We start from the raw sequence: 23,005 nt of genomic DNA on the forward strand, positions 1-23,005 counted from the left end.
CCACATTTCCGATATTACGTCATATCGGCAGCAAATCTGGATCAGCTCTGTTGAACCCCCGTTTTTAGAGATTTGGGGACACATGTTTATGTATAAAAGACATAAAAAAGTTAATAAACTAAGCTAATAAGAGCACTACATCATTTCAGTGAATAAAACATTGGTCATAGTTCAGTTCAGCCAAAAGTAACAACTCAATGTAGCATCAAATCATAATTATTTTATTCAAATCCATCTTCACATTTTATGTTATTACATCCCAGTACACGCACACTAGGAATATTTGAACAGTGAATGAAACGATGTATAGCTTTCAGTGTAAGCTTTGTTTGTTTAGCAAAATAATTAAGCACCATATCGAACAGCATTAGTCAAGTTCAGCGATAAGTGCCTTGAACTGTTCAGTTACGTTCTATTTTATAACAAATAAACCTTGAAAAACAGAAGACACAAGACAAGATAAAAACATTCATATCCAAAGCAGGAAGGAAGAAAAGAAATGTGAGAAAAAAACAGTAACAATTTATGAAAAAAGAAAAAAGGAAAGATGGACAAGAACTGCTATCACTGTGCGACATTCAGAGGAATTACTGCGGGATTCTTTAAAACTGTAGTTTCATTGATTAAAAGCCAATTGTCAATAATTCTACAATGATGCGTTTCTAGCATACGGTCCGAGCCCCTAACTAACTGTTGCATAGGGGGAGACAACGTGGCCTGAGGATCTAGGCCAGGTCCTCTTCGCCTTCGCCTTCAAACTCGCCCTCCTCCTCAGCGGTGGCGTCCTGGTACTGCTGGTACTCAGACACCAGGTCGTTCATGTTGCTCTCAGCCTCTGTGAACTCCATCTCATCCATGCCCTCGCCAGTGTACCTGAAACAAGGACATATTACTCACTGCATACAACATTCACTCTTTCCTGACATTTATTGGCCAAACGATTCATCTTGAAATACGTAAACCCTCTATCACTCACCAGTGGAGGAAGGCCTTGCGGCGGAACATGGCGGTGAACTGCTCTGAGATTCGCTTGAACAGCTCCTGAATGGCCGTGCTGTTGCCGATGAAGGTGGCGGCCATCTTGAGGCCCCGTGGAGGAATGTCGCAGACGGCAGTCTTCACGTTGTTTGGGATCCACTCCACGAAGTAGCTGCTGTTCTTGTTCTGCACGTTCAGCATCTGCTCGTCCACTTCCTTCATGGACATGGGGCCTCTGAAGATGGCGGCTACCGTGAGGTAGCGGCCGTGGCGCGGGTCGCAGGCTGCCATCATGTTCTTGGAGTCGAACATCTGCTGGGTGAGCTCAGGAACCGTCAACGACCTGCAGGAAGAACAACCATCAGTAAGTGTTTATTTTAAATGCATTAGTAAAAGTGTTAATTTAAATGGTGTCAATCCATTCAAAAAAGTAATTGCCTTAATAGCGTTTTAAAATACTAGCATATACATGTATTTTAGGGGGGAAAAAACTAAAACATGTGTGGTGTTGTAATAAAGAAAAAGCATGACAAAAGGGTGAGTGTTATACATGTAGCCTGTGCCAGTTAGTCCTTTCACTCGCATTCCATTCATAGCCAAACATCCTCGCTGGAATTACGGAAAGAAATTGAGGTCAAACTTGCAAACATTTCCGTTACTTGTATTTTAAAAAATATGACTATTTCAAATTGTGGGTCCATTTGCTGTTGACACGTTGTAAAAGCCCCCGCCGCGGGACAAATGAAGGATATGTGATCATTACAGCTATTTAATATTTTTGTATTTACTACACCAAGAAAACCCTTGCGAAATTGAATTGTACCAGAGTATAATGATGTAATGACAGTAAAAATACAGCTTGAGGGTCTGACAGTCTCTCTACCTGTACTGCTGGCTGCCTCGGCTGGTCAGGGGGGCGAAGCCGGGCATGAAGAAGTGCAGCCTGGGGAAGGGCACCATGTTGACGGCCAGTTTCCTCAGATCAGCATTGAGCTGGCCGGGGAAGCGCAGACAGGTGGTCACCCCGCTCATGGTGGCTGAGACGAGGTGGTTGAGGTCTCCGTAGGATGGCGTGGTGAGCTTCAGTGTGCGGAAGCAGATGTCATACAGCGCCTCATTATCAATGCAGAAGGTCTCATCTGTGTTCTCCACCAGCTGGTGGACGGAGAGGGTGGCGTTGTACGGCTCCACCACTGTGTCTGACACCTGGAGTGAGAGGAGGAAGAGGGAGCAGCATTATAGCAGAAGTAAGATGAGAAAAATAGTTAATGTTGGAGTATTTTGGTGTATTATAAGCACCTTGGGGGAAGGCACCACGCTGAAAGTGTTCATGATGCGGTCTGGAAACTCCTCTCGGATTTTGCTGATTAGCAGCGTGCCCATGCCTGAACCGGTCCCTCCACCCAGGGAGTGTGTGAGCTGGAAGCCCTGCAGGCAGTCGCAGCCCTCCGCCTCCTTCCTCACCACATCCAGGACCGAGTCCACCAGCTCGGCTCCCTCAGTGTAGTGACCCTTAGCCCAGTTATTACCAGCTCCGCTCTGGCCTGTGTCACATGCAAACACACAACTCTATAACATGTGGCAACACGTCCTAAATCTACAAAATATTAGGGCTTCGTTATAATTGCAAACACAACTTAATGTCAGTGAGCAGTGCATACACAAGGCAGCAATACAAGAAAGGAATGATAGTTCTAAAGTTATACTCTCTTTCCACTCATTCATCAAAATCCAACTTTATCAACCCAAGTTAAAACAAGAATTGTTTTACATCCTTACCAAAGACAAAGTTGTCTGGTCTAAAGATCTGGCCAAAGGGACCGGACCTCACCGAGTCCATGGTGCCGGGCTCCAAGTCCACCAGCACTGCCCGGGGGACATACTTTCCGCCTGGTGATCCAAACACAAAGAAACAAATTATTCCGTATTGTTTTATTTAAGTTAAAGGGGACCTATCATGCAAAATGCACTTTTTTATGTCTTTTATACATAAAGATGTGTCCCCGGTGTGTCAGGGAACTCACGCAGTGTCAGAAAATAAAACCCTCTCTCTTTTCCTCCGTACCCAAACCCCTAAACCGGGGCTACAACGGAGCTGATCGGTGCATGTTTACATTAGCATCGCTAACACTCAGAGCTAACCTGTACTGGAGAGAGCATGTGTGTGAAGAAGCAGGAAATAAAAAAGGAACTCACCTTGTGGTATAACCGGCAAGAGAGAAAGCCTTTGAGCTCCATACTGTTTCAGAAATAATCCTTGATAATCCATGATATGGCGTTTCATCACGGCAGTATTTAGTTTAGACAGTAGCTGCCGCATGAGCTCAGCCCCCTCCTCCTTTTTTTGTTAAAGCTTTATACATAAAATCAGCCCTTTTGAAACAGGAAGTGAAATAGAGGGATATGAGGCATGGCTAGAATGGGTGATCTGTTTGGTATTTTGAGCAAAACACTTCATAGACATGTTTTTTATATATTTGTAGGCTATATATCTGAGACCTATGCTATTGCCTATAGCATGATAGGTGACTTTTAAGCATTATTTGTATTTTTTTTTATCGCTGCATTATGACTCAAGCAAACCCCTGTTCGTCTTCATGTTAAGTTTAATAACATACTTTGCCTATGAAATCATGAGGATACACAGCAAAAAGCACATTGTAAGCTAAATTATATCATAAAAAAAAAAAAATGCCAGTTTTTTTCCTCTTTTCTTTCGGTGGTGGGTTGTCGGCAGTCTGCACTGGTGGTTGGTGGTTTGCTCCGCACAAGAAAGCGCTCCATTTTCCCTCTTGCGTGTTTCTTTGTTTTAATGTTGTCCTTCAGCCTTCGATGTGTCACGGTCTTATAATTCCCACCTGCAACTGCGTTAACAGCGAAATATGGGGTTCTGTGAGGATTTTTTTTTAAAGAATTGTTTTTAGGTATAGAGTTTGCCTCTGTATTATGAAATGAGTGCATACAAAGTACTGATATAGTAAATAAAAAAATAATTATTTTTGTGTAGTTGTATATTGCAATATTATAAAACGGACAAGTCAAATCAAGCAATCTTGATTGGTTCTTAGCCGTGGTATACTGAGCGTATACCACGGGTAGAATTGTAAGTTACTTTTCACAACAAGTCAGTATCCCTCCGCGTCTGAGAAAAACAGTATACAGTTGGGCTGAAAAGCAAACTGCTTGCAGTTTGCTTTTCAAACTGGAACAAGAAAGCAGCGGAGAAGTAACGGGGCAGAAACCCTCCTTTTTACGCAACGGTCCAGACATAGACATCAAACGGCAAAAACATATTCAGTGTGCAGTTCCTTTGGCATTAGGGCAGGGATATTTAGATACTTTCCAAGGTTTGACATAATGAATTGTGCTACTTTTAAAGCAAGCAACGATGTTTTCAAATCTGTAATCAAAAAGGTCCGCAAAAACGCTATCGACCAATCAGATTGCTTGATTTGACTTGTCCGTTTTATAAATATATTTACATTTCTTCCGTTACGAAACAAACTTACAAAGCATAAGATGGAAACATTTAAGATTAACTTCAACCTCCGGGGGGGTCTTACTATGGAGGAGTGGATTGAGGAGTGCCTATCTCCAGAAAAAAAAGCACCTAAACAACGACATGCAGAGCTACGTGAAGAGCAGGTAGACCAACTGGAAAAGTACCACCATTCAATAGCTTTCTGATGCGGGTCTTGAAACAAAGCAGAGAAATTATGACCGTTAGTGGCCACAGGTGCGAAAGCTCTCTCCAGAGCTACTGGAAGCCGAATCTCGGGGACCGGAGAAAGTGGAGCAATATTCTCGCCACGCCAAGCAACAGCCTAGAACAACCTCAACCTATACAAGTGACCACGTAAGCCATGCTACTGATGCTGGACAGTTTTTCAGTGGGTGCACAATAAACGGCAACATACAAATGAATGTAAATAAATAGCCAAATAATGGATCAACGCTCTCTGTCTAATATGTTCGCTAGCTGTTAGTGTTGTTGCATAGCAACCACCTCGCACTGTTTCGTGCAGAAGGCAACGGAGGGACTATTTTATTTTGAACATCATTATTTACTAATAAAAACTATTTAAATTAGAGTGTGTATTTTTCTTTCATATTGCCACACTTGGTAACCGTTTTATAAAAGCAATAGCTCACTTCAGGCCGTGGTATATGGCCATTATATCACAGTTAAGGGGGTTGTCGAACCACGCCCCTTAACTGTGATATAATGGCCATATACCACGGCCTGTCGTGAGCTATTGCTTAAATAACGTATGGTTGTCACAAAATCCCACGGCACACCCGGACTTGCCTCACGGCACACCGTTTGGGAACCACTGGTCTAATGGATAGGGAGGTGGGCTGATGATCCGAAGGTTGCGAGTTCAAATCCTGCCTGGAACACCACTACTAGTGTGCCCTTGAGTAAGGCACTTAGCCCTCGGTTACTCCAGGGAGAATGTCCCTGTAGTTGGTCATTGTAAGTCGCTTTGGAATAAGGCGTCTGCTAAATTGTAAATTATATTTTTGGGAGAATAAACCCCACAGATCCTCAACTCCGGTGTGTTTCACTCATTAACAACGCAACACAGAGCAACAAGAACGTTGTCTACAGTAGCCATGAACTCGCATGTATTATCTTATTTGAGGGGGGGGTGGATGAGTGAATAGACCCGAATAGATTAAGGGGCCTTTGGCTTTTCTTGCGGTGCCCCCACAAATAGAATCAAATTCTGTGGGAAACACTGCACCTAATAACAGAATAAAACAAAGTTACTCGCTAATTCTTGTATATTATAATACGTTAAAGCTGCATTATTATCTTGAGGTTTTGTTGGCTTGTTGCCGTATCCTGGAAACGGCGGAGCCAGGGCCGGCTCTAGCCAATTTGATGCCCTAGGCGAGATTTACCATAGCCAATAACAAATAAATGTAACTTGTTTTTTTGTTGTTGTTCATTCATATCTTATTTTACCTAGTTAACATTTATTTAGTAATGCACATTTTATTTCTCCAGTTTTAAACGATATTTTGGTTTACTGTCCTATAGTATACATTGAAATGATTTCAACCCTGTTTATTCCAATAATTATAAAGGAGTGCCTTGGAAATATGTGTTTACATAAATTGTGATCAAAACGTTTGAGACACACTGAGATAACTTAGACTGAAGTGAACTATCTAAACACTCAGAGTTCTTTACCTCACTGAGCTGTAGTTATCAGCCTCTCAGTCTGTCAGGAGAGAGCTCCCCTCCACCTTTGTTGTAGAAACATCTTCTTCTTATATCTGTTAGCGCAGCTTGCACCAGATTCTAATAACAACAGCGCCGGTACCGGTGCGCCCTCCTCCCTCTCTCCCTCGCTCGCTCCCACGCTCACTTTGGCTGTGGGCGCCAGATAAGCAAACATCCCCCACTTTCATCACTTACAGCGCCCATCGTACAGGGCAAATGAAAAGTGTAACCGGGGTGAAAAGGGTGTTACATTTACTTAATTTAGTGGGAATGCTGTTAACAGCATTCCAACTATAGGTTATGCTACGGACGGAATTCTTATTATTATTTAGTGGGAATGCTGTTAACAGCATTCCAACTATATGTTATGCTACGGACGGAATTCTTATTTAGTGGGAATGCTGATAACAGCATTCCAACTATATGTTATGCTACGGACGGAATTCTTCTTCTTATTATTATTATTAGTGCGAATGCTGTGCCACAGCATTCCACTATAGTACTTCAATTTCTTTATTAGTGCGAATGCTGTGCCACAGCATTCCACTACAGTACTTCAATTTCTTTATTCTTCCCCTTAATATTATTATTATTTCACCAATACTTTGGCTCTCCATAACTTCAGCTTACTTTCAGCTGCAGAAACCATTCAAATATCAAACTATTCAGCCTGTTCAGGAATCGATGGGAAACCTTCAACTTTTTAAAAATATTTTATACTTTTTGAAATATTCAGCTTTTTAAACTCTTTTTTTTAACATTGAAGTCAATGGGAGATGCCTTCAAATCCTCTTTTCCTACACTTTGCGCCAAATGCTACTCCTTCCACATACTTTCAGCTAGACACTTCATTCCAACTTTCAAATGATCACAACACCTTCAGCTATTCAAACCTGACTTTTATTTTTGATATCTTTTACACTTTTTGAGATAATTAACTTTGTTTGGAGCTTGGTAAAGAGGCTTTCTTCAGATTTTAACATTAGTGTGGATGGAGCAGCTCGTTAAGTCTAGAGTGCTTTGATCTCAAAACAGAGTGCAGCAGTTCTTCAAATTCTCCCCCAAAAATGTTTTAAACTTGCCATAATTCCCAAACCCTACACTCCTCAGACATATTTTTTCATGAAAAACGTAGGAAAACCTCTCCTAGGTTGGAAAATGACACATAATTAACAAAATAATTAAACAAAATAATTAAACAAAATGCCTCTTGAGGGCATGAAGTGACAAAAACGTTCAACATGTCTCCATTAAAGCCCATTGTAATTTCAGGCAGATATTTCCTCACAACAGCAGCTGCACACCTTTCTTAAACTGCCAAAAAAGCCACATTATTAACCCGAAAGTAAACAAAATTACACTTCAGATACTCAACTTCCTTGACATGCTTCACGTTTTGAAATTTCACAGATATCTGTTATCGTTCTTCCACAAAACGTTCACATGTAAGAGGTTCATCTCTCATTCAGAACAATGAAGCCTTTGATCTATACATAGCTCGTTAGCTCAACTATCAACACCTGTGTTTGAACACGATGATGTCATCACTCCAACTGACAGTTGTCAGTTCAGTTGTCAGTTCTCTCTCACTCTCACTCACACTCAGACACACACTCTCTCACACAGACACAAACACACTCTCCCTCTCTCTCACAGACACATCAAGAGAAGAGAGGGACGATCAAGAGAAGTGAGAGAGGGTGACAGAAGAGTGATAGGGCGATCAAGAGGAGAGAGAGAGGGCAATCAAGAGAAGAGAGAGAGAGGGCGATCAAGAGGAGAGGGCGATCAAGAGGAGAGAGAGAGGGCGATCAAGAGGAGAGAGAGAGGGCGATCAAGAGGAGAGAGTGGGCGATCAAGAGGAGAGAGAGAGGGCGATCAAGAGGAGAGAGAGAGGGCGATCAAGAGGAGAGGGCGATCAAGAGGAGAGAGAGAGGGCGATCAAGAGGAGAGGGCGATCAAGAGAGGGCGATCAAGAGGAGAGAGAGAGGGCGAGCAAGAGAAGAGAGAGAGAGGGCGATCAAGAGAAGAGAGAGAGGGCGATCAAGAGAAGAGAGAGAGGGCGATCAAGAGGAGAGAGAGAGAGGGCGATCAAGAGAAGAGAGAGGGCAATCAAGAGAAGAGAGAGAGAGGGCGAGCAAGAGAAGAGAGAGAGAGGGCGATCAAGAAAAGAGAGAGTAATGTAACCTCCTAATGTAATGTATTACTCCTATGAAAATGTTCAAAAAGTGCTCAAACTTCACATGTGTGCTAACAGTCCAGCCGTGAAGACATCTACGGGACAGTTTTGAGATTTCTTCAAATGCCGTTGCCATGGCAACACAATGCTCACCATGAAACACGGTTTTATCATAACTTCAGTGAAAATGATCGAAATGGCCCAAAACTTCACAGGTTTGGTAACGATGCAGCCATCAACACATCTAAGCGTATTATGGGGTGTCATCAAATGCCATGGCGACAGATAATTCACCATCAAGTTAGTTCAAAAGTTTGCAGTTCAAATATTCTGCTGCTTTCCCAAGCCTTTTTACTTTCTTTTCACATCTTAATACAAATTCATTCACTACTACTTACATCTGATATTTAACTCCTTCAGCCTATTTTCAGCTGCAGAAACCATTCAACTATTACATTATTCAGCTATTTCATTACATCAAGGCTATACATGTTTTTTTAAACCTTTTCTTTTAAATATTAAGCTTTTTCTGCATTTTTGTAGCTAAAAGCAGCTACCATTCAGCTAATAACATATTCAGCTTTTTCAGCTAAATTCAGCCACAAATGTTCACAGTTTACAGCATTCGCACGCATTTTCTGCAGGAAATGCATTTTCTAGTTAGTGCGAATGCTGTTTACAGCATTCCACTATAGTTCTTCAAATCTTTATTCTTCCCCTTATTATTATTTCAGCCAATACTTTGGCTCTCCATAACTTCAGCTTACTTTCAGCTACAGAAACCATTCAAATATCAAACTATTCAGCCTGTTCAGGAATCGATGGGAAACCTTCAACTTTTTAAAAATATTTTATACTTTTTGAAATATTCAGCTTTTTAAACTCTTTTTTTTTAACATTGAAGTCAATGGGAGATGCCTTCAAATCCTCTTTTCCTACACTTTGCGCCAAATGCTTCTCCTTCCACATAATTTCAGCTAGACACTTCATTCCAACTTTCAAATGATCACAATACCTTCAGCGATAAAACTTGTTATTCAGATTCTTCATATCTTTTACACTTCTTGAGATAATTAACTTTGTTTGGAGCTTGGTAAAGAGGCTTTCTTCAGATTTTAACATTAGTGTGGATGGAGCAGCTCGTTAAGTCTAGAGTGCTTTGATCTCAAAACAGAGTGCAGCAGTGCTCCCCAAAAAATGTTTTGAACTTGCCATATTTCCCAAACCCTACACTCCTCAGACATATTTTTTTATGAAAAATGTAGGAAAACCTCTCCTAGGTTGGAAAATTAAAAAAAATTAAGAAGAAATATTAAACAAAATGCCTCTTGAGGGCATGAAGTGACAAAAACGTTCAACATGTCTCCATTAACCTGTTTCACGCCTTCCCCCCGGTACCGGGCGGATAAACGCGTCATTTGCAGGAAACAACGTCTAAGGAATCTTAATATTGAATAAAACTATGAATGTGTTATATCCATGTAACGGGAAGAAACTCAGCTAACTGATCTTTTTAATTTTTTTTTTCAAAAAAAACCCACAATGCTAGCACTCAGCCTCTGAATTAGCCTCGATCGAAAAAACGGGACCGACAAAGGCACATAAACTCACTCAGAACTCCCTTATTACTTATCCTAGATGCACAACCAAACACTATTTTTTGGTGTCCTGGAGACACTGAATCTAACGGTGCCCACCTCAACACTCAGTGATAAACATTCGCGACGCTATCAACGAAAGCGTACATCATCACATGTGGAGCCAAGAAGCTAAACATGTAAATATGGCTCACCTTGGTCAAAAGTGGTCTTCAATGGCATTAAAACGATAAAAAAACGATGCTGCAGTTAATCCATAGGTTCATCCTATGTGTCTGTGCCTTCTTTGAAATTATTTCTGATAATCCATAAGCAATACAACTGCGTTTTAGTTTCCAAACTCCAGAAGGAGACATTCCTCCAGTTTAGTTTCGCTTTCCACACGCGAAGCGGCAACATTTTTTCTTTATAATGTGTGTCTATGTGAGTATCCTCCTTCGATTCTATTGGCTCTAACGGTCACAAGGGTATGTCAACCAACCAGATCGAGCAAGGGGGGCCAGAGATAGGTCAAATCCACCCAAATGACCCCAGATGGCCCAGTTTTTGGCTAAATCTCTCTAAAAAGGTCAAATTTCACTTGTTTTGCATCAATCTTGATACAGGGTACTTATTATATGTTGTACTTTGGATTCCTAAAGCTTTTAGTCTACTAACCCATCATCCAAGGGTAGTTTTCACTATCTGTAAAAAATAATTTTTGGACGGACACTATAATTTACAGTTTTTTACTATGTAAAATCTGAATTTTCTTTAAAATAAAAAACATTTATATTGATTCTGACACTTCTACATCCAACTCACAGGTTTATCATTACTTTGAGAAAAGATTATTAATTTAACCCTTTTAGAAGGGAAGATATGGTCATTTGTTCTGGGAATGTCATTTTCGAGCCTGAGACCTGAAAAACAGGCTCAGAGTGGAACAGGTTAAAGCCCATTGTAATTTCAGGCAGATATTTCCTCACAGCAGCAGCCGCACACCTTTCTTAAACTGCCAAAAAGGCCATATTATTAACCCGAAAGTACACAAAAATTACACTTCAGATACTCAACTTCCTTGACATGCTTCACGTTTTGAAATGTCACAGATATCTGTTATCGTTCTTCCACAAAACGTTCACATGTAAGAGGTTCATCTCTCATTCAGAACAATGAAACCTTTGAAGTCTTGGCACCTCGTTAGCTCAACTATCAACACCTGTGTTATGGAACACGATGATGTCATCACTCCAACTGACAGCAGTCAGTTCTAACTGTTCATTTCATACTCTCACACACACACACTCTCTCTCTCTCTCTGTTAAAAAAGTGCTCAAACTTCACATGTGTGCTAACAGTCCAGCCGTGAAGACATCTACGGGAAAGTTTTGAGATTTCTTCAAATGCCATTGCCATGGCGACAGACCACTCGCCATGACCACTCGTCCATTGGGCTGTAAGCCCAATGGACACGGTCCGATCGTCCCCCAATCTTCACTTGTATATCACCGGTCCATGCCTCAACAGCTCTATGCCAAATCTGAGATCTCACCATATGCCGTTTCCATGGAAACGCTCGCTGTAAGTCCAATGGACACGGTCTGATCGTCCCCCAATCTTCACTTGTATATCACCGGTCCATGCCTCAACAGCTCTACGCCAAATCTGAGATCTCACCATATGCCGTTTCCATGGAAACGCTCGCTGTAAGTCCAATGGACACGGTCCGATCGTCCCCCAATCTTCACTTGTATATCACCGGTCCATGCCTCAACAGCTCTACGCCAAATCTGAGATCTCACCATATGCCGTTTCCATGGAAACGCTCGCTGTAAGTCCAATGGACACGGTCCGATCGTCCCCCAATCTTCACTTGTATATCACCGGTCCATGCCTCAACAGCTCTACGCCAAATCTGAGATCTCACCATATGCCGTTTCCATGGAAACGCATCCCTCGCCATAAAAGACGGTGTCGCTGTAAGTCCAATGGACACGGTCCGATCGTCCCCCAATCTTCACTTGTATATCACCGGTCCATGCCTCAACAGCTCTACGCCAAATCTGAGATCTCACCATATGCCGTTTCCATGGAAACGCATCCCTCGCCATAAAAGACGATGTCGCTATAACTCCTATGAAAATGTTCAAAAAGTGCTCAAACTTCACATGTGTGCTAACAGTCCAGCCGTGAAGACATCTACGGGACAGTTTTGAGATTTCTTCAAATGCCGTTGGCATGGCGACAGATCATTCACCATCAAGTTAGTTCAAAGGTTTGCAGTTCAAATATTCTGCTGCTTTTCCAAGCCTTTTTACTTTCTTTTCTTCTCTCATCACACATTCAAGCCCCCAGTGTTCATGTATCATTTCAATCTAAATTCTTCACTTACTTCTTACACATTACATTTCAGCATAAAGCATTCCCACTAGCAATTTCTTCAGGAATTGCATTCTCTAGTTATGAATGTTGTTACATCAAGGCCGAAAATTAGGATGAGCACAAACGGTCAAAAATGTTTTTCCCCCTCCCAGAGCTGCCAGCGCAGCGCCCCATCCCTAGATATGGCGCCCTAGGCGAACATCTATAATGCCAATGCTAAGGACCGGTGTTGTGTCAAATTATGCACCCCCGTCGTGAAATGCACCCCTTGACACGGGAACACGCATTTGAACCATAGACTGTATATATAAATGGACGTAGGGTCCGTGACGTCACCCATAGGATTCTGCAGAGTTGCCGAGAAGCCCTTAGTAGGCGGAGTCGGCCACTAACGGCTCGACAGTGGTGTCAGAGTTCCGCTCCCGCCTGCTCCAAATAAGGGCAAAGAGGCGGAGCCGAGGCGGGACCTGCTGCCACCGGGCTGGAAGTTCCAGAGTTAGCTGAAGCTACCAAGCTAAGCTAACATGCTCCCCATCTGCACACTGCCGTCGCATTTTACGTTTCTAAGGTAAGCAGACATGAGACTATTCAGCAAAACTATAAATAATAATCTAAGTTGAGTTTTTAGCATAATACTTCAGAATCTTAAAATCCTTTAACGTTTGTATGCAATGTGCTAAATGCAACACTGGAATCAAGCAAATATTAATATGTTTGCATGACATTAGTTATTTATATTTTGCCATCACTTAATTATACGTTTAATACATTTAAGTCAAGCTAAGGTACATGTGATGACAGCTAGTTAGTGCTCTTACCTGTGAGGCCTCCTCCAAACAGCATTATAACCAGACTGTATCATTAAAACTACAAGTACCAGTTCTAGATCCTTGACTTTAGACAAACAATTCAAAAAAGACAAAATGTATTTAAAGACCAATCTTTATTTGAAGGTGCCTCTTAACCTGAGATATTAGTTATACAGTAATAGTATTGACAATCTAAAAAAACTGAGCAACTCAACAGTCAACTTTATATTTCTTATTGTCTAAAGCATTCATTATTTTCATTTTCCCCCTCTCATATTCAGTGTGGAGTGTGGACGGATTGAGTCAGCGTGGTGTCCAGAGAGCTGCAGAGACTTCAGAGAGAAACCTCCGTGTGATGGACGTCCTGTCTGTTGGTTTGGCCGGAGAGGACTGAGGGTCTTTCCTCTGCGAGGAGGACCAGGCCTGATGGAGGAGCCCATGCATAGCTGATACCACCTGATCAGGCCTAGTCTGTCACTTTATTTGACTAAATGTGTTTACTTATACATTTAATAGGTTTACACCTTCTGTCCATATGTGCTTTTTATTTAAAACATGTTTGATTAACTTTTGGTTCACATTTCAATAAATTGAATTTGTATTTGCACTCCTTTTGTCCATTATTCTTACTGAAAATGTTAGATTACACATTCACATCCGACTGAAGATTGGCCCCATTTATTTGCGTTGCAAACTCTGCGGTACAAGGTACATGTTGTGAAGCTCATGAAGTGAGGCAAATAGAAATAATCAGCTGATGGAGTGTAGATGTGGAAATAGGTGCATTCGATCAGCTGACTGTTTTCACAATAAAAGTAGTTTCTTAGTGAATGTCCTGTACTGGTCTTAACATCTCATAACATCAGCTTTTAATTTTCCTATTGGATGTTTTTCTTGACCCTCGGAGAAAGAGGAGATGCTGAGTCGTGTCTTTCAGGCATGTCCTTTCCTAACAAAAATTACAGGAAACATAAAACATATTATTGCAGAACAAGTGTGTTATTTATGAAAGAGGTGTGTTTGTGTTTAGGGGCTGTAGATATAATTATTTTGTAATTGTAATGTTTTTTTTTATTTCAACAGTGAGCTACAAAGACAATCAGATTATGAATGAACAGTATGAAATTCATCAACATTGAAATGTATTTTATTATCAAAATAATATTTAACTGTTATTAAAACAAGCTTGCTCTGTTGTCTCACTGAAAGAATCACTTTTACCACGTTTTTACAGACAATATTGAGAGATAAATAGCAGTTGTCACTATGCGTTAAATATCTTTGCCTTCAATACATTCAATTAGAAAGCTGACAGTCATATTGCTTGTTAACAACTAAATGTAACCTTTTGCATGGAAAAACCCCTCAACTTAACTGATGTGTAGGTGATCTAGTATTTAGTATTGTTTAATGGAATTTATAAAACGGACAAGTCAAATCAAGCAATCTGATTGGTTCTTAGCCATGATGTACTGAGCGTATACCACGGGTAGAATTGTAAGTTACTTTTCACAACAAGTCAGTATCCCTCCGCGTCTGAGAAAAACAGTATACTGTACAGTTGGGCAGAAAAGCAAACTGCTTGCAGTTTGCTTTTCAAACTGGAACAAGAAAGCAGCGGAGAAGTAACAGGGCAGAAACCCTCCTTTTTACGCAGCGGTCCAGACATAGACATCAAACGGCAAAAACATATTCAGTGTGCAGTTGCTTTGGCATTAGGGCAGGGATATTTAGATACTTTCCAAGGTTTGACATAATGAATTGTGCTACTTTTAAAGCAAGCAACGATGTTTTCAAATCTGTAATCAAAAAGGTCCGCAAAAACATTTAAGATTAACTTCGACCTCCGGGGGGGTCTTACTATGGAGGAGTGGATTTGATTGAGGAGTGCGAGTGCCTATCTCCAGAACAAAAAGCACCTAAACGACGACATGTAGAGCTACGTGAAGAGCAGGTAGTAGACCAACTGGAAAAGTACCACCATTCAAAAGCTTTCTGATGCGGGTCTTGAAACAAAGCAGAAAAATTATGACCGTTAGTGGCCACAGGTGCGAAAGCTCTCTCGTGCTACTGGAAGCCGAATCTCGGGGACCGGAGAAAGTGGAGCAATATTCTCGCCACGCCAAGCAACAGCCTAGAACAACCTCAGCCTATAACCACGTAAGCCATTCTACTGATGCTGGACAGTTTTTCAGTGGGTGCACAATAAACGGCAACATACACATGAATGTAAATAAATAGCCAAATAATGGATCAACGCTCTCTGTCTAATATGTTCGCTAGCTGTTAGTGTTGTTGCATAGCAACCACCTCGCACTGTTTCGTGCAGAAGGCAACGGAGGGACTATTTTATTTTGAACATCATTATTTACTAATAAAAACTATTTAAATTAGAGTGTGTATTTTTCTTTCATATTGCCACACTTGGTAACCGTTTTTAAAAGCAATAGCTCACTTCAGGCCGTGGTATATGGCCATTATATCACAGTTAAGGGGGTTGTCGAACCACGCCCCTTAACTGTGATATAATGGCCATATACCACGGCCTGTCGTGAGCTATTGCTTAAGTATATCAGTGTATTAAAGTCAATACTTCATTTATTTAAACCAATATCTTTCTTGATTCTTTGTACAGTATGAAAAAAGAGTATTTGTACCTGTGCTGAAGTTCACTGCTGTGAGGAGTCCAGTGCTGTCTCTCACTCTCTGGTCCAGCCTGTCTGCATCACCTGGACACTTTAAACAAACAAATATATGTGTAAAGAACCATGTGTACAAACAATATAACTTATTATCTTCTGTTGAACATGTTGGATTGTGTATTGTCCGAGTCAGGGTCCTTTTTACTTTACTGTAACTTTGGAAGTTGTGTTACCAATGCTTACTGTTTATTTGATACCAATTTGGTAATGCAATTAATAAAAACAACAAGGTTTGGGTTTGTTCTTCAGATGACTGATGTTAACGTGTAAGCTCAATAATGAACTCCAGCTCAACCAACCATATTGTAATATCTAAGTAATCATCTTGAAATATGACATTAATAATTGTAATATACACACATCTTATTGTGAGGTTGATTTCACATACACTACTTCGACGTTAGCTTGTCTACATACTTGAGCATAGCCAATTTAAATTAACCTTAGCGATGCATACAGTTCCTACCTACATAATAAAATATCTCTCTAAGTTACAAGGATGACCTTATTTTATCAACCTCAAACAGAAGCCTTTTCAGGGATGCAAACTCATCAGGTATGAAAAAGGTGACAAGGATCCGAGCCCCCACGGAATATCGGCTTTAAAATGAGGAATAACAGAGGATTTTAGCAGTCAGAACAACTAAAGCAGCAGTTAATAATAACAGAAACGCCAAAGAGTCACATCTAATAGAAATATATTTAAGCATTTATTTTAATTGTGGAGCAGTCAGTTTATAATTTTGGCAGGACTGTTGAGCATTTTGAAAATGTATTTTCATGCCTCTGTGCAAGGCTGTCTTTCTATCTTTATAGCCAGTGGTGTAAAGTAACTAAGTTCATAAACTCAAGTACTATACTTGGGTACAATTTTTAGATACTTGTACTTTATTTAAGTATTTCAATGTTTTGCTACTTTGTTCTTCTTCTCCTCTACAGTTCAGAGGTAAATGGTGTACTTTTACTCTACTACATGTATTGAATACCTTTAGTTACTTCACAGATGTGGATGAATGATGTGAAATATAATCAAGTGTTAAATCAGACTTTAGTTCCACCTGGAGTAAATTCACAAGCTACCCTGCAGTATACAAAGTCATTCAAACTAGCTGCACCTTTACCAGCTTTGAGAACACTTTCATGATCAATCATTATAAAACATATCATATATATTATTCTGAAATGGACCAATCTGCACAATGACTACTTTTGCTGTTGCTACTTTAACTATATTTTGATGATAATACTTTTCTACTTTTACTTGAGGAACATTTTGAATGCAGGACTTTTACTGTAACAGAGTATTCCTACACTCTGGTACTTCTACTTTTACTCAAGAACAAGATCTGAGTACTTCTACTTGTACTCAAGTACAAGACCTGAGTACTTCAACTTTTACTCAAGAACAAGATCTGAGTACTTCTACTTTTACTCAAGTACAAGATACTTATACCACCTCCGTTTATAGGCTATGAAAGAAACTATTTGAAAACGAAGGCTAAAGCTAACGTTAGCAGATAGTGACAATGTATGCTAGTTAGCTAGCTCAACGATTCATTAAATAATATTGCGACAGAAACACTTTTCAGTGCACATCACGCTCTGCTGCTCCGAACACCCCGTTCTAACCAGCGGTCCAGTCTGTGCCACAGTGACTCTGGACCGCACAGTTAATATTAACGAACGCACCGTAGGTAATGTAGCTGCTGAAGCTAGACCCTCATCCCGGAGCAGCAGAGCCTTATTATACATCCATGAGCAGAGCTGACAGGAAGACTTGTGCTCGCGCTTCATTATAATATATAAAAAAAGAACCCCATGCGTGTCATGATGGCACATAACAGCTCGCGGCCGCAGATTACTCCGGGTCCCAGACCCCCCCCCCATACCCCAAAAATATTTTTATTGCAGATCTACATGAATCACACAAACGACCTATTTTGGAATCAAAACGGCGAATTTCGCCGAAAGGTGACAAGTTTGCATCCCTGCTTTTGTTCTACAGTATTATCCCACTTAACGCTTAACACTTGTCTATTTCGTTTTAACCTTTATATATACAGTCTATGGTTTTAAGTTAACTTGGAGGCTAAGATTAGTATCGTTAGCACCGATGTAGCTACCACTCGCTTACACGCAAACCCAAGCCTTAACATTCATTACGTAGCTGATTGAAATCATAAACACATAAATAAAGTACTCGAATTTCACTTACCGCAAAACGGCATTCATGCACCATCTGTTTTAACCGCAGAGCGAGTCACAATAGTCCGATATATAAGCATGAAGAACAAACAAACACGGCCGGGGTCAAGTTGTGTTCCCTGGATGAACTGAGCAGGCAGAGTCCCTGTAGCTTCACAGAGACGGAGCAGCTAGCAGAGAGACAAGAAGCTAACAGCAGCAGTCACTTGACAGAGCTGTCACTCAATGTGACCACGCCCTAATTTATGCAAAAACTTTAAGACCTAATATAAATAAAAGGGTCATGTTAGAAAACAATTCACTCACAGATTCATAATCATGAAGGTGGAATCTAACTATATCAATAATAATATTTATTGCATCCAGGGCTAGAAACGTTTTTTTTCTGCTGTGAAATTGGGCATTTTAACATGGGGGTCTATGGAAATTGCTCCTTTCTGCAGTCAGCGCCTATCGGCCAATATATGAACTGCAGTTTGTGGCACTTCCGTATTGGCGTCCCGGCTCTTCCCCAGAGTTTGCCGCTTGATTTGAACGTATAGTCCGCTATTCTATTTTGTCTTTTTGATGGTTGGGTCATCGAATCCTGGATTTTGCATTCATTCGTCACATATTTTTCAGTACATTTTTTATGTAATATATGTTTTTATTTAATTGTGACGTCCTGTCTGTATACTTGTGCTTTACAATGTATTGTTTATTTTTACATCAAGTGCTTGAGGGTGGGATTAATAGAAACATTTTTATTTTGGGGGGTGCTTTTTATGAACAGCCTGGGTGCCACGATATGCACCCCTTGCTATCTCTGACAATACACGCGTCACATACATGAAACTTGCTCCATTTATTGGTACTAGTCATACAACTATACCCTCCAAAGTGCTTGAGGGTGGGATTAATAGAAGCATCTTTTTTGGGGGGGTGCTTTTTACGGCAGGCCAGGGGGTGCATTTCACGACGGGGGTGCATAATTTGACACAACACCGGTGTTATGCCGTAGATTGAAGCCTTGCCGTAGATTGAAGCCCTGTTCGCGGTCACGAGCAAAGGTGACGTCATCGCCTGTATTGAGCGTTCGCCTAGTTTTCTAAGCGGAAAAACGAAAGATACTATTTACTTTCTCTCTTTTGAATGATATATTTCCCATCAGATTAAACAGCAAACGGCTGAATAAATAATGTGCATACGTGGAATAATGTGCGTGGAGGCTCGTTTTAAGGACACTTTTCAGATCTGTCACAATCTTCGTATTGGAACAAACTTCAGTTTTTGAGTCCACTCTGTTATGTTCCTCCTTCCTACAGAACAGACAATGACAGGATAATATGTCATTTGTCAGTATAGTCCTATTTTTTAAAACCTTCTCTGTTGTTTAAGTGTCTGATAACCACGAATAGTAAGCAATGATATAACAGTAATTATATAACATGTCAGACACTGTGTTATTTTCAATCAAGCCTAAAAGATTATAATGTGTTCAAACTGGCTTCACTCGCTTGAATTGCTCCTTTGAATGTAATTTTCCTCTGTGGTTTCCTACTCAACACATGTTTGTATTGTAATGCCACTCATATTTAATTTTTTATTGTATTTTAAGGTGACATTGAATGCTTTGAAAGGTGCCCTAAAATAAAGTGTATTATTGATCTTATATCTGTGCCTATATCACACTATTAATGTTCCTTATTTTAGACTAGGTTAATCCTGGTGTCAATAGGGAAGATCTGCACTGTTCTCTACATAACATTTTCAGCAGAGCAGGTATTTCTCCTGCCAGATTTGGAACCCCCCCCTATCATTTTGTCCAGGATGGTCATACACTCACCAAAATCACACTGGTGTTGCCTGTTCCCCTCTAGTTTGTGCTCACAAAATAATTTTACTCTGGGCCCATTAGGTAAAAAACTAAAGAGGGGCTTCCATATATTTTGTTTGTTCCAATACGAAGATTGTGACAGATCTGAAAAGTGTCCTTAAAACGAGCCTCCACGCAATTGTATGCACATTATTTATTCAGCCGTTTGCTGTTTAATCTGATGGGAAATATATCATTCAAAAGAGAGAAAGTAAATAGTATCTTTCGTTTTTCCGCTTAGAAAACTAGGCGAACGCTCAATACAGGCGATGACGTCACCTTTGCTCGTCCCCGCGAACAGGGCTTCAATCTACGGCAAGGCTTCAATCTACGGCATAACTCCGGCCCTGGGCGGAGCTACCAAAGGTAGCTCGGTGCTAAAGCAAAACTAACCTGAAGCCTCGTTGTAATACACGTTGATGCGATCCAGCTGCAGGTCGCTGTCCCCATGGTATGACCCGGTTGGGTCGATGCCATGTTCGTCGCTTATGACTTCCCAAAACTAGAAGAGAATAAAACACAACAACGGTCAAATTACCTGATACATGGCATGATTGACATAGTATGATGGTATTTAACTGCAGCAAGTTACAAGATGCATTTTGTATCTTGTAAATTGTGTAACTTGCTGCAGTTAAATACCATCATACTATGTGCAATATGTGCTATATATACATTTTATAAAACGGACAAGTCAAATCAAGCAATCTGATTGGTTCTTAGCCGTGATATACTGAGCGTATACCACGGGTAGAATTGTAAGTTACTTTTCACAACAAGTCAGTATCCCTCCGCGTCTGAGAAAAACAGTATACAGTTGGGCTGAAAAGCAAAGGAACAAGAAAGCAGCGGAGAAGTAACGGGGCAGAAACCCTCCTTTTTACGCAGCGGTCCAGACATAGACATCAAACGGCAAAAACATATTCAGTGTGCAGTTCCTTTGGCATTAGGGCAGGGATATTTAGATACTTTCCAAGGTTTGACATAATTAATTGTGCTACTTTTAAAGCAAGCAACGATGTTTTCAAATCTGTAATCAAAAAGGTCCGCAAAAACATTTAAGATTAACTTCGACCTCCGGGGGGGTCTTACTATGGAGGAGTGGATTGAGGAGTGCGAGTGCCTATCTCCAGAACAAAAAGCACCTAAACGACGACATGTAGAGCTACGTGAAGAGCAGGTAGTAGACCAACTGGAAAAGTATCACCATTCAAAAGCTTTCTGATGCGGGTCTTGAAACAAAGCAGAGAAATGATGACCGTTATGGCGCGTTTCCACTACAGCCCGCAGCCCGGTTTAAGAGGGCTGTGACGTCAGCGGCCCGTCTTTGGTTGCGTTTCCACATGGCCTAGTACCGGCCGGCGGGTCCTAATTCACAGTTTTTCTGGCCTCATAAAATCGTGGGTCCAGGGCCAGAGACAACGAGGCTGAGTCGGGCTGAGTATGCTAAACTAGAGAGAGCGTCGCTGGCAAGGGGGCAACAACTACAACAAGATGGACATATTTGACCGTGATTTAATTGTAATACACGTTTCAAAATGATGCCGAAGTAACAACATACTGATACCGGTTAGTAAAAACCATGAATTAATGCTTTGTCAAGTCTGCAGACAGACGGCAGGGGAAAAACCTTTTAAAATGCTTGTTTTCTAAATGGAGATTGGCTAAGCTAACGCAGTATATGCTCCAACCGTCCACACTCACAACAACGGCCTATACAGACATAAATAAAGCAGCGACTGTATTCACCATGACACAGGCAGTCTGTGGTTTGTACTTGTTTAACTTTTGTCTAGTTTCTGAACATATATGAGGAGCTGTGAGCTCTGAGTGCTAACAGCTAACGGCTGTGTTGTTTTTCTGGGGTCCTCTGAAGATCACGTCACGGCTCCGCCTACACTGCGTTACTATAGATACTGCCCCAGTTCCTAAACTGTAATGGAAATGCGCCATAAAGTGAGCCAGTCCTAACGAGAAATTATGACCGTTAGTGGCCACAGGTGCGAAAGCTCTCTCCAGACCTACTGGAAGCCGAATCTCGGGGACCGGAGAAAGTGGAGCAATATTCTCGCCACGCCAAGCAACAGCCTAGAACAACCTCAACCTATACAAGTGACCACGTAAGCCATGCTACTGATGCTGGACAGTTTTTCAGTGGGTGCACAATAAACGGCAACATACACATTAATGTAAATAAATAGCCAAATAATGGATCAACGCTCTCTGTCTAATATGTTCGCTAGCTGTTGTTAGTGTTGTTGCATAGCAACCACCTCGCACTATGTTTCGTGCAGAAGGCAACAGAGGGACTATTTTATTTTGAACATCATTATTTACTAATAACAACTATTTAAATTAGAGTGTGTATTTTTCTTTCATATTGCCACACTTGGTAACCGTTTTATAAAAGCAATAGCTCACTTCAGGCCGTGATATATGGCCATTATATCACAGTTAAGGGGCGTGGTTCGGCCCGACGCGAAGCGGAGGGTCGACAACCCCCTTAACTGTGATACCACGGCCTGTCGTGAGCTATTGCTTAAATATACATATGCCATTAATAACTGTGTAATATATACCTGCCTGCTAAATCCTAAGAACTGTTACAGGATTTGTATTTTGGAAAGTATTTTTCTTTTACTTTTAATATTATATTTGTTATTATATCATAACTTAGTACTTTTTTTCTTAACATAGGTAACATTAAGCTGTCTGTGGCTCTTTCCTGCTGTAACGATGAAAATGTCCCCTCTGTGGTATTAATAAAAGGTATTCTGATTCTGACTTAGCTTTCCAAGTATGTAGCTATCGTTAGCATTTTTGCTAAGTACGCTAACCGGCCGCCCGCTAACCGGCCCGCCCAAACTAAATGCAACATCCATGCATTTTATGAATGAGTTAAGAATTCACTTTTACATCTAAACTATAATTACCTTAGCACCAATCTGATTTCCACACTGGCCTGCCTGGAGGTGCACAATTTCCCTCATTTTGGTTGAATAAAAAAATTCCAAACGACCGAAAAAGACAAAGGCGTAACTCTGTAGTGATCCAGCTAGGAACTAACCGGAAAGGCGGGAGT

At 40.9% G+C, this 23,005-nt stretch overlaps 1 protein-coding gene across 1 annotated transcript; it reads right to left on the reverse strand.

Moving 5' to 3' along the window:
* Positions 1-200: 200 nt before the first annotated feature.
* LOC117486722 (tubulin beta-1 chain-like) lies at positions 201-22,967 on the reverse strand. Its single transcript, XM_034135247.1, has 7 exons — positions 22,857-22,967; positions 20,317-20,425; positions 2,758-2,868; positions 2,278-2,522; positions 1,862-2,184; positions 977-1,321; positions 201-873 (listed from the first exon to the last, which is right to left on the reverse strand). Exons 1-7 carry the CDS (start codon positions 22,911-22,913, stop codon positions 726-728), a joined length of 1,338 nt encoding a protein of 445 aa, XP_033991138.1. The 5' UTR covers positions 22,914-22,967; the 3' UTR covers positions 201-725.
* Positions 22,968-23,005: the final 38 nt, after the last annotated feature.

This window comes from Trematomus bernacchii, unplaced genomic scaffold, assembly GCF_902827165.1.
Source record: "Trematomus bernacchii unplaced genomic scaffold, fTreBer1.1, whole genome shotgun sequence".
In the NCBI taxonomy this organism is placed as follows: Eukaryota; Metazoa; Chordata; class Actinopteri; order Perciformes; family Nototheniidae; genus Trematomus; species Trematomus bernacchii.

Bases quoted from the DNA above. Each gene is read 5' to 3' on its own strand.
- LOC117486722 (XM_034135247.1), bottom strand. From the start codon at position 22,913: ATGAGGGAAATTGTGCACCTCCAGGCAGGCCAGTGTGGAAATCAGATT. The intron at 2,523-2,757 runs GTAAGGATGTAA...CATGTGACACAG, and splicing joins ACCAGACAACTTTGTCTTTG to GCCAGAGCGGAGCTGGTAAT. The intron at 1,322-1,861 runs GTAGAGAGACTG...TTCTTCCTGCAG, and splicing joins CGAGGCAGCCAGCAGTACAG to GTCGTTGACGGTTCCTGAGC.